The sequence below is a fragment of the Mesocricetus auratus genome, unplaced genomic scaffold (assembly GCF_017639785.1).
Source record: "Mesocricetus auratus isolate SY011 unplaced genomic scaffold, BCM_Maur_2.0 Super-Scaffold_100043, whole genome shotgun sequence".
NCBI classification, from domain to species: domain Eukaryota; kingdom Metazoa; phylum Chordata; class Mammalia; order Rodentia; family Cricetidae; genus Mesocricetus; species Mesocricetus auratus.
In genome coordinates this window covers 6725145-6740354 of record NW_024429220.1, presented here as the reverse complement: position 1 = coordinate 6740354, position 15210 = coordinate 6725145, and the positions used below count along the sequence as shown (strand labels likewise).

Here is a 15210-nt window from a genome sequence, read left to right as displayed (position 1 = left end):
CTAAGGTTTGCTCTAATCATAGCAAGGAGCCCTAAGCAGCCATATTGCATGCATTCCGTAGCTTTATGATGTTTTTATATCCAATGCCCTTATTTACATGCAGCGCCTAGAGCCTGCTCGTCTCGGAGGTTGAGGTATGAGTGATGGCAGCAGTAGCATTTGTGCCACAAGAGTCCTCCACGGGGCCCTGTTCAGACGCTCCCTGAGCCTGCAGTATTTATGGCCCCACTGTGTTATCTGCAGGCGTGATTTCTGCCAGCGCTCTTCCCCATCTATCAAGTCTGTGAGATGGGTGCTCTCCTCCTTCTGAGGCTGTGCTGCATTTTAAAAGGCAGATTGTTTTCGAAGCAGAACTTTGGCGGGCAGGAGGCTGCTCTTTGCAACGGCTACCAGTCCCCAAGAGGACAATAGCTCCTTCTGCTGTGCTCTGCTCTGCTCTGATTTTCTTTAGAAAGTCCTGGGATTAGTGGGAAGGGACATAACCATGTAAAAAACTACCCAGGCCTTGAGAGACGGAATGCAATTGATTTATCTGGTTACTATACAAGGGAAAAGAAATAGAGAGAGCTGCCAGAGATACAACCTCACAATCCCTAATCTACAATTTCATATTATGAAAAAGGAAAACTACAGGAAAAGCACAAGCCAGGTTTACTTTTTAATATGTGTGGTGGCAAATCTCGTATGACCTGAATTCATTTGCCAGCAAGACTTGACTTGAGTGACTGAAAGCTATTTATAGCCTTTATCTCCACTACTTATGTGAATATTCACACATTTCACTGCAGAAATATTAATGTACTTGATTATAAAATATTGCACTAGCTTTGTTTGGGGTGTGGCATGCTATGTGGTATATGTACCATATTTCCTTTCTGAAAACTGTAAATTTAATAAACACACTACTTGAAATCTTTCATCTACTAAACCTTGTAGAATTAAGAACCTATATAGCTATATTTCCAAGGAAGGAGTAACTCATCAATGTTCACCAGAGGTTACTAATAGTTCTGTCTTTAGATGGCTTTGATGTTTTGCCAAAAGCTTATAAAAGTTGTTTGTCTTATGCCAGCAGTCAAGACAGAAAGAAATGAAAGGTTTTTTATGAATTGCTAATAGTTCCTGGCCACAGGAGATATTCACAGTCTTCATGTGTGTACAGGATGGTAAGTAAGCACAGTGAACAAGCCTGTGAATGCTTCAGATGGGCTACACTTGACTCCCACTTAGAATTGCTATTTACTCATGTGCTAGTCTGTTCTTGAGACTATTAACTCTCTAGTAGCTCCATGGAGTCCCCAGTGGATCAGATTGTCACAGAAGCTCTCCAGGGAGCAGGCACTAGAAACTGCTGGTCCTCCTCAGCCTGTATTTAACTTCTGGGGCTCACAGGATTTTATTGATGTTCAACTCCAAAACCAAATACTTCTCATGTAAGCAAACAACTGCTAAAAAGTAATTTCTTTAATCCCAACCCAGTGGTAATGGAATTCATTTCCTTACCAGAATATTTTAATTCAGTAATAGAGAAAAGAATTTCAGAAATGTTAAGTTCTCATTCTTCAACACATTTTTGTTTATTTATTTTATTTGTTTATTTATTTATTTATTTTAATATGCATTTGCTATATACAGCATATTGTTTCAACAGCCAGGCATAGCGGTACACACCTTTAATCCTAACTCTTGGGAGGCAGAGGCAAATGGATCTCAGTGAGTTCTAGGACATCTAGAACTACATATTGAGACCCTGTGCCCTATACCCCCCAAAAATCAAACAAACAAACAAATGAAATATCCACTGTGCAGATTCTTCACATTCCAGCATAACTGGGTCTAGACACACTCATCTCCATTCTCTTTCTAGTGTTAAAATACAGGCAGCACTGACTGCACCATGCTCAGAAAGGTAGAAGACAAAGTTGGGGGTGTTGATTGCTCTTCTCTGGTACTAGGGCTCTTGGACACACATGAAACTTGCTGTGTGTGGCAAGAGTTTCTCTAAGGGAAAAAATGTAAAATTGTAGAATTAGAATGAAAAATTACAACCACTTTTCATATTTTTAGAAATCAACAATTCTACAGACATTACAAAATCAAGAACTAAACCCTCTTGGATAATTTTTTGGTGACCCTATAATTTTGACCTATGTTCACTGGCTGCATGCTCTTGAGATATTTTATTATATAACAAACATTTTTGCAGTACTTTCTATCAAAAGCCCAGAGAGGTAATTCTGTCTCTAATTTTTGATGTTTAATATTTTATCATGCCTGCTGCTTTCTAATAATGACACTTAAACCTGGAGATAAGCATTAAACAGGAAAAGGTGTCATTTAGATTTCAGGACACTTTTAACTTTCTCTGTGCAGTGACTAATCTTAAACTAATATTTGAATTGACATCATTCATTAACCGATGTGTCATCATTGTCTTTGAGTCATGGTGCTATGTGCGTCAGCACAGTGGGCTGTAGGAGTTCCTGGTAGCTCTTTTCATACTGGGAATAACTATATTCTAAAATAGATGCAAACTACAGAAGAACGTCAGTGCAACCCACGATAGACGTCTCTTCAAATCTGTTTTTCCTTATGTAAATTCCCAATGCAACCTTGGTTGCTGTCACCACTGGCTTCCATGAGGGCAGCATGCAAGAGTACTAAGACTGGAGACAGCAAGTATTTTAAATGTTCCCACGTAGCACATTGTTAGAGCCCCCAGAAGGGTCTTGGAAGGTGCCAGTACTTGCAAGCCAGCTTAATGGTAATTGCATCTCTGTCCATACTAAACATGTCAGAATTAAGTCCTGTATTTCTATGTGTTGCATTGACTCATGTGTCTATATTTACATTCTGATAACCATTTCACTCCCTTTTATTCTTCTGCCAGTTGCCTCTGTTTTCCTTTTAAGTTTCCATTGCATTCAAGACACCTCTTTTTATTCTATTGCTTTTGCCTATATCATAGCTATCTACAGGAACCATGACGATCTCTATATTCTGCTGCATTTTGTGATCTGACCCCTAATGAGTGGTACACATCAATGTAGGTTTTGAAGCCAAGTTCTTTTTTTTACATTCACAGTATTTCACAGTGTGAGACTTTATAACTCATATATAATGACACACAAACATGGGAAATGAACCCTTTAGCCACCCTTGAGAAAGTGGAGGAAAATATGCCCCTAGCAACACTTTGTTAAAGACAAGTGTTTGTCTTCTTAGTTGATTAAATGTTTTGGCACTGTGTCCTAACATCTTAGAACTAGGTTTAAAGAGTGAACCACGAGTTAGCCAGGGATGTGTTTTGTCAGAAGACATGGTCACTATGGAGACTGTCCTAGTTAAGGTGGCCCACACAAGAAATGTGGAACCTACTTGTTGTATCTTTATTTTACCAGTTGTTGGTTTATGTCACCAAAGGACAATGCTAAAGAAAGAACAGAGATGCATCATTGGTAATTCGTGTGCCGCTGTAAACAGATTGTCTTAGTACACATTTAAAAGACATCAGTGGGCTGCCCTGTTGCTGCCAGGAGTTTCTGTCTCCACTCTGCAGAAAGAGGAGCTCCACAAGAGCAATGCAATGAGGAAATTAAATCTGGGCTCAGTGAGTGATGGGGGAGAATCTCATTGAAGGTGGCCAGGTAAAGGCTTCTGAGAGTTCACTCAGCAGAAGCCTGACGTGTGTGAGTGAACCCAGCAGAAGGGATGGCCACTGTAAGAGTCATACATACAGATCCCTGGCTGCGACAGAACCTGTGGAAATGTCATCAATAAAGAATGCTTTGCCTCTTAGGGGAGAAAGGCTGGGATCTGTTTGTCCTGAATGACAACTGAAGTCAAGAGAAATAAGACTGGATAAGATTGTGGAATTCTGAGTTCACACATAGCCCTGACATTAGTGCTTGCTTTATATAGTTTGTTGAGTGATCTAGGATAAGATTGTGGAATTCTGAGTTCACACATAGCCCTGACATTAGTGCTTGCTCTTTATAGTTTGTTGAGTGATGGAGTGATTTGAGTGAGTGATTACTTATCCTTGTGGCCTGGCTTCCATTTACAAAGCCAGAATGGCAGAAAGTTATGTGTCCACTTCTTCTAAATTATAATAGGGGCAATACTGTTTACATAAGACCAGGGCTCACAATTAATTTTAGTTACAACTTTAACTGAGTAAAGTGATTCAGACCAAGTTTACTATAATTTTTTTATAGAATTACAGTGATATGGACTTGGGATATAGCTCATTGATAACTTTCAAGTCACCATTAGAATTCATTCATTAGCCTACGAGTACATTTAACCTTAAATCTGACATCTAATTTTGAGACAGTATCATACCTGGTTATTATCTTTTTAAAGTTACTTCTTTCAGTTTTGACAATATTATTACATCATTTCCCCCTTCCCTTTCCTTCCTCCAAACCCTCCCATGTACCCCTCCTCGCTCTCTTTCAAACTCATGGCCTATTTTTCCATCAATTGTAGCTACATTGGGAGGGGCAGTATTCCTAAATGTATAAGGACAACCTGCTCAGTCTGTACAATGATTCCTGCATGTATATTTTGAGGACTGACCATTTGGTATTGGGTAAATAATTGGTATGCTCTCCCTGAGGAAGACTATTTCTCCTGTTCTCAGCATTCATTAGATACCTGTAGTTCTTTGTATAGAGTGAGGAAGACTATTTCTCCTGTTCTCAGCATTCATTAGATACCTGTAGTTCTTTTTTTGGAGTGAGGAAGACTATTTCTCCTGTTCTCAGCATTCATTAGATACCTGTAGTTCTTTGTATAGAGTGAGGCATCATGGGCTTTTCCCCATCTACATTATCATGTCTATTGCTGTTGTCCTTATCTGGCTAACTTTTCCCATAATTAAATGATCTAAGTTGGGAGCTGGGGAGATGGCTCTGTGGACACAATGTTTGTCTCCCAATCATGAGGACCTGAGTTTGCAGCCTAGCCTATTGGGCGAGCTCCAGGTCAGCAAGGGACCTTGTCTGTTTAACCAAGATGGACAGTTCCTGAGGCTGACAGCTGAGGTTCTCTTCTGGGCCTACACACACACACACACACACACACACACACAATCTGAGTCGGAATTTTTTTGGTATATTGCTTCCTTTTTATAGAATGTAGCAATTTATAAAGTCTTTTTGAAAGAGCTTCTGATGGATTTTTAAATGAAATGACTAATCAAGAAAATTCCTGGAATGTTAACCTTTCGTGTTTGTTCTGCGAGCCCAGTTAGGAGACTATCACAGTGATCTGGGTGAGAGAGCCTATCCTCTTAGGAGGTAATGGTGGAGTACAGGAATGGCGCAGAATTGGGCGTGCAGGGAGTATGAAATAATGTCCATCAAACAGCGTCTATCTTCTCAAGGCAGGGTACCATGCTCTTTGTCTAGTGCTGACCAGAGAGAGCCGAGATCATGACCACAAAGGTGTTTAAGGTGCTTAAGTATTTGTGTTGTCCTCTCTTTATCAATAACAAACCAACAACAGTCTTAAGTCATGATCCTAAGAAGAAATAAAGGCCCAGAAACCAGTCCTAACGTGCTCTGAACATGGGAGGCATGGTCAGGCAATGGAGAGTGCTTTCAAAGAGAGACAGAACGAACAGGAGCTTTGTGTCCAAGAGTGTCTTGTAGCAGGCTCTCGTCTGCCCAGCTCTGACTCCCACGCACCTTCTGGTTGTCATGCATTCAAGCAAAGCCGAGATGCATGACATAGTGGCTGGAAGTGGCGGGGTGTAGGGTAGGACCCAGAAATTCACAGGAGCTCTTTTCCTAGTATGCAGGTTTTTACTTCTGGGTGGGTACTGTGAAAATTTGAATAGAACAGATTTTCTGTTATCTTTGCGTTTGAGGGCCGTATAGTCCAAATTTATCACCATTCCAGCAGTTGTATAGACTTTACGCACTCTTATCTCTGCGTCCTGATTTGTTCTCCAGTCCTAATCATAGCACACCCCTTTTCCTTCTTCTTTTAAGTAGATTCAGTGCTAATATGTTTCCCTTACTAACAAGCGGGCAGGTTGTCTTGGGACTCATCCACTTTTTCTGTGAACTTAAAGCATTTCCACTGATGAGTAGGGAAAAACCTACCAAGCAAGAATTTACAAGCGGTGACTTGCAGAGGCAGAGCAAGATTGTGGCTGTCACACTCCCACGACTGTTCCCTAACAGATAGCCAAGTTGAATCTATTCACACACCAAGCTGTCTCTACAAAAGCTAAGGAAATATGGTAAGAGACCATAGGGTCTGCTTTAGTGTAGCAAAACAAGTTATTGCAGAAGATAGGAAGAATACCGTTCCTGCAATGCGCTCCTCTAAAGCCACAAGCAGCCCCTCCTAGAGAGTGCCGCACCCCTGCACTGTGCAGGAAGGGAGTGAAGATCAAGTCCAGGCCTTAGGGTGAACCTACTACTGGGTTCACTTTGGTGAAGCCCAGTGCTGGGCAAGGTTTACACCTGCCTGTGCTAGGTGGTTGGGCTTGGTGGGAAGTTTGCAGATAAAGTGCTGAGTGTCCCACCTCCCCTGCTCTCTGGGTACTGGTGTGAGTAGGGGAAAGCAGACTCCACCCACTGGTGGAAAGGCCCTGTAAGCTAGCATGGGGCATATCTCCCACCCCAATACCAGACTTGAAGATTCCAGACTCAGTCAAGAACTCACAGGCAGACTCAGTCCTGGATTTCAGTAGGACAAACCAAGTTCTTCTACAATTTCCAGCCACGGAGCAAGCCTGGGACACACCTACCCTTCCCTGAGGCGGTGCAGGCCCTTGAAGCTTCAAGATGAAGGTATAGCCCAAGTTAATACAAGCCAAGGGAACTGTTTCCAACACTAGTAAACAAGCTATGGCCATGTTAGTCCTCACCAACAGGCATTCAGAACTGTCCCAGTGTAATTTTATATGGGACAAACCTTGTGTTTCAGTTTCCATCATCTGTGGTGTTAGCCTTAGTGCATCCCTGAGCTACTGCAAACCCCTATTGTAAGACTTGAGAGTAACGAGTTAGTGTCAAGCTTGGTGACCAAGGATCTGCCTTCATCAGCACCACCCCAACATTGAACAGTGTGGAGTGACGCAGGACAGGCAGCAGAAGACTGCTCTGGAACACAGCTTCAAGATGATGAGAGTTAACATTGAGCAGAGCCCAAAATCCCTCACTCTGGAACACAGCTTCAAGATGATGAGAGTTAACATTGAGCAGAGCCCAAAATCCCTCACTCTGGAACACAGCTTCAAGATGATGAGAGTTAACATTGAGCAGAGCCCAAAATCCCTCACTCTGAGGTTTGCCTGGGGATGGAGCCTCTAGAACAACTTGAGTGAGGAGAAGACACATGGTTTCAGCCTGTGATATAGCCAGCATTTTCTCTTACTTTGTTTGTTGTTTCTGTCAGTACTGGAGACTGAACCCAGGGCCTTATACATACCAGGCAAACACTCTCCAGCAAGCTATGGTCTGTTTCTATTATCATGTTAAGTTGTCACCATTTCAAAATAACTTGTTACAATCAAAATGTGTTCTTTGCCAGCGTCACAGTAAACAAAAAGCAAAGATTCCTAACATAATAAGCAGAAAATCAAAGCACCCTCCAGAGTAAGTCACCCAACCACAGAGCCAGAAACTATAGGGGGAATGGACTATGATTCTTTGATAAAATGTAATGAAATTTAATTTTATCTCAGGAACAGATATGATCAGGTATTAATTCCTATGCCTAGAATAAATGAATTTTTGAAATGGAGTGTTAAGATAGTGAATTATAGGTTAAGAACTCGAGTAATGTAGACTGAGAACAGCTTTCTGGATGTCCATGAACTACCTCCTCAGCCTTCACAGTAGTTCTATGAAATGGGTTACCTTTATTTCTCTCAGTCTTCTATAATGGATACCAGGGCACAGAGATGTCAAGTATCTTGCCTGAGGTCACACAGCAGGGAGGTGTGAAAGTAAAGGTTATAAACTTGACAATCCAACTCAACCTGTTCTCCTAGCCCTACACATGGCAGCCTGTAGAAGATTTATCAGATGCAATTTCACTCTAAAAAGTGGAAAACCAATGCTTCTGTTTTGAGCTACTAAATATTAGATGTCTTCTGGAGATGGCTAGTAGCCCCTGAATCTCTTGGGAGATATAAACCTAGATATGTGAGTTTCTTTTCTCATTGCTATGAAAATACTACTTGACAAAGCAATTTAAGGAAGCCTGTTCTGCCTCATGGTCTGAAGTACGGCTCATTACACCAGAAAGAGCACAGTGGCGGGAGCGTGAAGGAGCTGGCCGCGGCCCACCCAGCAACAGGAGCAGAGACGCTCCCTCCCTTACCCACGTCTCCTTTTTATTCTATTCCACCAGGAACCTCCAGCATGCAATGGCGTCACCTTTGGCGTGGGTCGCCCCACTTCACTTAACCCAATCTAGAAATCCCCTCCCGGATGCCCAGAGGATTGCCCCCTATGCTATTCTAGATCCGGCCTGTCCCAGTGACAGAGAGAGTTAACCATCGCTCTGGATCCTATAGTATAGACTTTAACAAAGGCCCGCGAAGCCGGCAGTGGAACCACATGTGGAGAACAGAAAGAATTAAAGCAGTTTGGGTCTGCTAGGAAACAGGATGACAGCCACAACCCTGAGAGTGAGGATGGTGGGTAAAGGAAGACGCTAAGAAAGCGGTGCAGTTTCCGCTAAAAGGACGGCGCATGCAGCCAGAGGAATGCAGAAAATACACGCATGAGACAGCGTGCAGTATCTAGACCTGTGTGTGAAAAAATGACATTGCCATCCACATTTTTGTTTGTCTCGGTGTACTTTCTTCATTGTTATCAACATGACCCGAGGGCAGGATTTGAAATTTAAATACTGGGAAGTTGTGAAGGCAACCCAGCGTTCTTGTGCATAACTTGAGGTTGTTTAAATAGCACAGATTCAAAGACACAAGTTGGTGCCACAGCTCAGGCATCTCAGTGAAGCATAAAGGGCCGCTTCTTGCAGGACAGTTTCAAGGTGGCACCCAGCACTTTTAGCACAAGGAAGAGATGACTTGTTTTATGCTGCAGTGCAGACGTGTCCTCAGTCAGGTGACACTATTAGGGAGCACACACAACTGTCTGTCACTGACGACCGTTGTGTGTGCTCCCTAAGAGTGTGACCCACAGTTGCTATCTGTCTTTACCACCTATTATCTCATCAAAGTAACGACTGAGACAGCTAGGCCGAGGATTCATAAAGTCTCTTCACATAAAATATGTGGTCCTCCCTCAAACACTGGGCTTGCAGATCTTCTGCAGCACTATGTGGTAGCCAGGTTTCTTGGGTTCTGTGGCATCCTTAGTAAATTTTAGAAGATTATTACATTCATTATGTAATAATCAAATAAGACACTAAACATTATCACTTTGTAACCTTGTGCATTAAAAGGAAAGTTACAGACTTCTTTTCATAAGCTGGAAGGAACCAGAGAAAATGCTTGAAGTTGTTGTTTTTGTTGTTGTTGTTTCTGAGACAAGGTCTCTCTGTGTGGCCTTGGCAATCCTAGAACTCTCCATATAGACCAGAGTAGCCTCTGCCTCTGCTTTCTGGGTACTGAGATTAAGAGCACGTGGCTGCCTGCCTTCGAACCTTAGACCCATTTTAAGTGCAACATCGTCTCTTAGACCATAGTTGCTGTCATGGTTTTCAGCAATCTTCCTCCCATTACCCCATCATTAAGTTCTTACACCATTGCTATGTTAGAGGGAGTGATTGCATTAAGAGTGGTCTGCAGCCAGGTGTTGGTGGCGCACGCCTTTAACCCCAGCACTCGGGAGGCAGAGGCAGGCGGATCTCTGTGAGTTCGAGACCAGCCTGGTCTACAAGAGCTAGTTCCAGGTCAGCCTCCAAAGCCACAGAGAAACCCTGTCTCGAAAAACCAAAAAAAAAAAAAAAGAGTGGTCTGCTTAGGAGAGATGGATCCGCACATGAGGGGATTTTGCATTTGACACTTACTGTCTGGTCTTACATCTCAGATTGTCAGTTTGATATCTTTGATGTGAGAGGGAAATTAAGAGGTACTTGCTTCAGGTACCTGAGCCCTGCAGAAGCAGTAACTCTGCATATCACTTTGGGTACAGGAAGTAGCATTAGGCACCAGAGTATGCAAGAATGCAGTGAAGTGTTACCGGCTCCTCTTCTCCCACACTAGGGCTTAAGCAACCCTCTTGAGTCTGGGAAAGAACAAATCTCCGGGTACTGACTGTCATCTATGTGAGAAGGGAACTGCAGTCTCATAGTGATTTATGTGAAGAACAGTTTTCATCCAGGTAGCAGCTTCACTCTGAGTGGGTATGGGACCTGATTCTTCCACTGGACTGGTGCCACTTGGAAGGGTGACTCAGGAATAGCTTGAGTTAGCCAGATATCCAAAGATGAACACTTTTCCAGAAGGCGCTCCCAACAGCTGCAGGCACCATCTCAGTTCCTTGGCAGGCTGCTTGTACCCTCGAACCCAAGTCACGGTAACCCCAGGCATCCACCCTCCATTGGAACCCTCTCTGATCGCCCTGATGCAATTCTTCTCTCCGGGGAACCTGTTTGATTTCTTGACTCTGCTGAAGTGTGCTGAAAGGGCTGGGAACTTGGTGGATGCTGTAAATGGGGGTGTAGGACACCTCGTTCACTTACAGGAAGAATGCTCGTGCAGGTGAGGACAGGTGAGGCTGGAGGGAGGGTGACCTGGCGAGAACTAATGAGGACCCTGGGCGGTGGTGACAGGGAGCACATTGAAGAACTCATTTTAGAGACGATGATCCAGTGGCTGAGGGAAAGCAAGCTACCTGCCAGAGCCAAGGCGTGCCATATGTTTAGTTTCAAAACAGTGAAAAGGCAGTGCAAGAAACTGACAAAAATGATGCCTGTTATCCTGGGACGTCTATCTGGTATGTGTCGACATCCTTTCTATGCTCGCTTTGTAAACAGTTTGCAAGACTGTGCATTCTGAATGTAACTTCTGGGTTATTCTGTCCTCTTCAAGGATCCGCCCCCCTCATCGACATTGAAGCACTAGGACACACACAACCCAAAAGCCTGCAAATAGGATCTAAATTGTCAGGCTAGTCTGGACTTTCCCCGAAATACCATTCTCTGCCAGACCTCATTCCTGTCTGTGCTAAAGTTTGTCCCACGAGCTCTGGCAGCTTCCGTTTCCAGCTGCACAGTATGATCCTTACTTTAGTCAGCTGCTCATGAAAGGTAGAATTTAGCAACAATTACAATGACGTAAGGCCGGTTTCCGAGTAGGTCGGGTAGCTGGGTGGATTTCTTTCATCTTTCTTCACCTACATTTCGGCTGTGAGAATAAGTCTAAGAAAACTGCTGTTTGGCCTTCGAGCACATTGCCAGCCTTGGCAATTGCAAACTAACTGGATTTGTACTAAACACCACTGAAATGAAATCAGTCGGTCTGAGGAAAACTTGGCAGCCCTGACTACTACAAATATAAAAGCAGCAGCAGATGCTATTTTCTGAGATGGAGGCTCTTCTAACAGATGGATGAAAGTGAAACACAAATTGCACTGTTTCTTTCCTTTTGGTTCATTTGTTTTTATTGCAATATGAAAAAATCTGCTGTATTAGTTACAGTAAACTTGTAGCAAATGCTTCATGACTGTTTTGGGCTGTCTAAGAACTTTGAAATTACACTCAGACCAGTCTTCATTATATGAACTCACTGAGAATGAAGAATCAAATGCTTCGTCAATTCTAACACTTCCTTTGGTATTCATACTCCAGTATTGAAAATAATGAGAAGTAAGCACCAAATATTCATAATGGGGTGCTATGTCTCTGTCATCAATATCAAGTGCTCGGCTGTAATCCAGTAACACCTGCCACATCTCCAGTATTTTTAAAAATATTTATAGGGAAGGATCATCTATAATTGCGTTGTTTCTTAATCATCGGGTTCATTATTATTCTTTTTTACAGGGTCAGGATCGTGCCGATTTAGTTATTCTGATCCCAGCATCATTGTGTCTTACACCAAGAACAACACTGTCGACTGGATACAGCTTGAGAAAATTAGGTTTGTTACCATTTAAAGTGCTTGCATCCAGCGCGTTGTGAGTAGACTCTACTCCGTTTGCTTCACTCTATCCTGACCTTTTTCTTCATGGTGAAAGTACTTTGGTTATTCTTTACTCAAGTCAAGGGTACACATAATATGTCTGGTCCTGCTTGAGGGACCTGCTGCTAGAAATGTAATTTTCCCATCCTTTACTTCCTGCTGTCAAGACTCCTTATACCAAACCGTTTTGGACTGCAGCACATTTGGCATCATAACTGTTGAGAGAGCATCCTCTGCCATGTAACGTCACCAGCTGTGGCAGGCAGGGCGGGAGCTGACTTTGCCTGTGACACAGGCCAGAGGGGATGACCAGGGACTGATGCCTGCACCCGTTCCTGCCCACGTGTTAGGGGTTCGTAGGCCTCCTGGGTCTCACCTGCAGTTCTGTCTCCTAACCTCTGATGTCCCGCAAGCCCATCTCTGCCTCCTGTGTTTTCCTTACGTCAAGAGTCCCCAGTAAGAGAGTGAAGTAGGATGCTCCAGGTGGAAGGAGCACTCTGTTGCTGGAAAGATCTGATGGTGTCAGAAGGTCCCGAATCGTGCTCACCACCGCTGCAGAGATTAAACCAAGGAATAAACTTCAAAGCAGATGATTAATTCAGGAGTAATATGCAAAGGAAAACAATGAGGCAGACTCACTGCCTGCTGCTGTGACTGGATAAAATATAATTTTGGGTGGTTACTGCGTGCTGAGTTCTATCATTCTCTGTCAGCTTCATGATAACATTTGCTATTCCTTCCAATTTGTAGAATTTTTGAAAATGTATTCATGCTGGATACTTAGGCATCTAAATGTAAGCAACATACATATAGAAATTTCATCTCTATCCCTACAACTTTCCTTCTAATATATTATATCATGACCTAAGTAAGTTGTAATGTATATTTGTTGCTTCTGAAGTGATAAATGATGAAGCTACACATTGCATATACAAAGATCACATTCAGCTGAGTACCTTAAATTGTCTTCATGAAATGGAACTTTCAGTTTTAGGCTGTGCCCCAAATCACTGTACTCCCGAATGCAAATCCCCCTTACCATTTATGATCAGCATGAAAGTTTTTCCTAACCACTATCTGAAACTGAAGTATATTCTCTTCACGAGTTTAAATTATTTGAAGCTAAAAAAAATACTCACCATGAAATATTGTAAAAGAGAAGGAAATTTATTACCCCCAAAGGTGAGATACACCATCTATAACCCCACTGACAATTCTGAAGATGTATATGTGCTTCACTGGTGACTGAAAAATATGACTTTTTCTCCAGCCCTTCAAAAACTGATTTATAGCAAGGCCAGCCTACCACCAGTTTGCATTTTAGCACCATTTTTAATCTCAGCTAAAATGACCATTTTTACAACAGCAGATTTTTACTTGGTAGAATAAAATGACTAATAAAACTTTTATTATATAGCAGAAAGAGCTAGATTCTAGTAGATGTGATATAAAAAGCATATTAGATTGCCTTTTTCAAAGATTGCTCTGAATACAATGGTAAGTATAAGTGAATACAGTCATCAGATATAAAAATGTATCTGATGACTAAAACTATTATGTAAAGACTAATCTGTTGTATATGTGTGTGTATATATATATATATTTAAACATATCATATACAATGACCTCTACTCCACACATAATTTCAAAGAATCAATATTAATTTCTATCTTTTCTTATCAGGTGAGTGATTTTAAATAGAACGTCTACCATGTTCCCAACATTCTAGATACAATTTGCCTCTTTTTGTATAATCATAGTAGCTTGCACCACTTTTAATTTCATTGTTTCCTGGCTTATTTGGACACACTTAGTACCTGCTTTGTGTCAAATATAAAGCCCTCAAAAAGACCTTAACTATGTCATCCGCTATCACTTAATTGGAAAGGTATAACAAGCAGCGGATGCTTAAGGCTGGGCTTGTATTTAATCTGCCACGAACGTCGCATGTTCACAGTGAGGCTAGGATCTTGGTGATGTCCTTGACCTCCCCTTCTCGCCTCATTTTCCAGGGCCCCTTCCAATGTCAGCACGATTATCCACATCCTCTACCTTCCTGAGGAAGCCAAAGGGGAGAATGTGCAGTTCCAGTGGAAGCAGGAGAGCCTGAGTGGAGGGGAGGTGTACGAGGCCTGCTGGGCCTTGGATAACGTCCTGGTCATCAATTCCGCGCACAGACGAGTCATTCTGGAAGACAGTCTCGACCCAGTGGACACAGGCAACTGGCTCTTCTTCCCGGGAGCAACAGTCAAGGTTTGAGCGCTTCCATTCCTTCTCCCTTAGAAACCCAAGGCTCACTGAACTGGTCACTTCAAGACAACTTTTCCCAAGACAACTCTGAGTATTAACTAACATTCCTCTATCTCATTTATTCATTCATTCAACAATTGTGAGAACTCAGATTGGGCTGAACCCTGAGAACATAATTGTGAAAAGGCAACTACATTTCCTCCCTTTTTTTTTTTTTTGGTGGCTATTAATTTAGCAGAAGCAGACAGCACATATCTGTGCAAATACAGAACAGCCTAGTTGTCACTTTCTGGGAAATGACAGCATCAAATCCAGGCGTGGAGCTCTGGGAAAGTTATCCAGAAAATGGGGAATGTTAGCAGATACTGAAGGGTGGTTGCTTAGAGGACAACTGTCATTCTAGGGATTGGAGATCTCAGGCATCGAGGTTTGAACTGAGTGTCTCCATCTTCCATAGTCATGTGTTACAATACTGTCATATTGGCTGGAAAGTAGAGCCTTTGTGAGGTCTTTCACTCAGAAGAGTGAAGCCCTTGTGAGTGCCCTCAGTATGTGAAGCCCGGAAGAAAAGGACATGTACACACTTACTAAGTCTTCCAGAGTTTTGATCACAGACTCTGACTTCAAAAACTGTTAGGAACAGCGGTTCCTATTTCCAGTTTTCCAGACTACAATATTGTCTAGCAGCAGCCCCAAGTAAGACAGAGTCTAGATCAGTGGTTCTCAATCTGTGGGTCACAACCCCATTGGGGGTCACATATCAGATATCTGCATATCAGATAATTACATTATGATTCATAACAATAACAAAATAACAGTCATGAAGTAGCTCAAAATAA

At 42.4% G+C, this 15210-nt stretch overlaps 1 protein-coding gene across 5 annotated transcripts in view; it reads left to right on the top strand.

Moving 5' to 3' along the window:
* Reln (reelin) overlaps positions 1–15210 on the top strand; it is a 437778-nt gene that overhangs the window by 233305 nt on the left and 189263 nt on the right. For all 5 annotated transcript variants that reach the window (XM_040735124.1, XM_040735123.1, XM_040735122.1 and 2 more), the window contains exons 9-10: positions 11983–12079; positions 14134–14374. In XM_040735124.1, coding sequence (XP_040591058.1) covers positions 11983–12079; positions 14134–14374 — 338 coding nt within the window. The remainder of the gene's footprint in view (positions 1–11982; positions 12080–14133; positions 14375–15210) is intronic.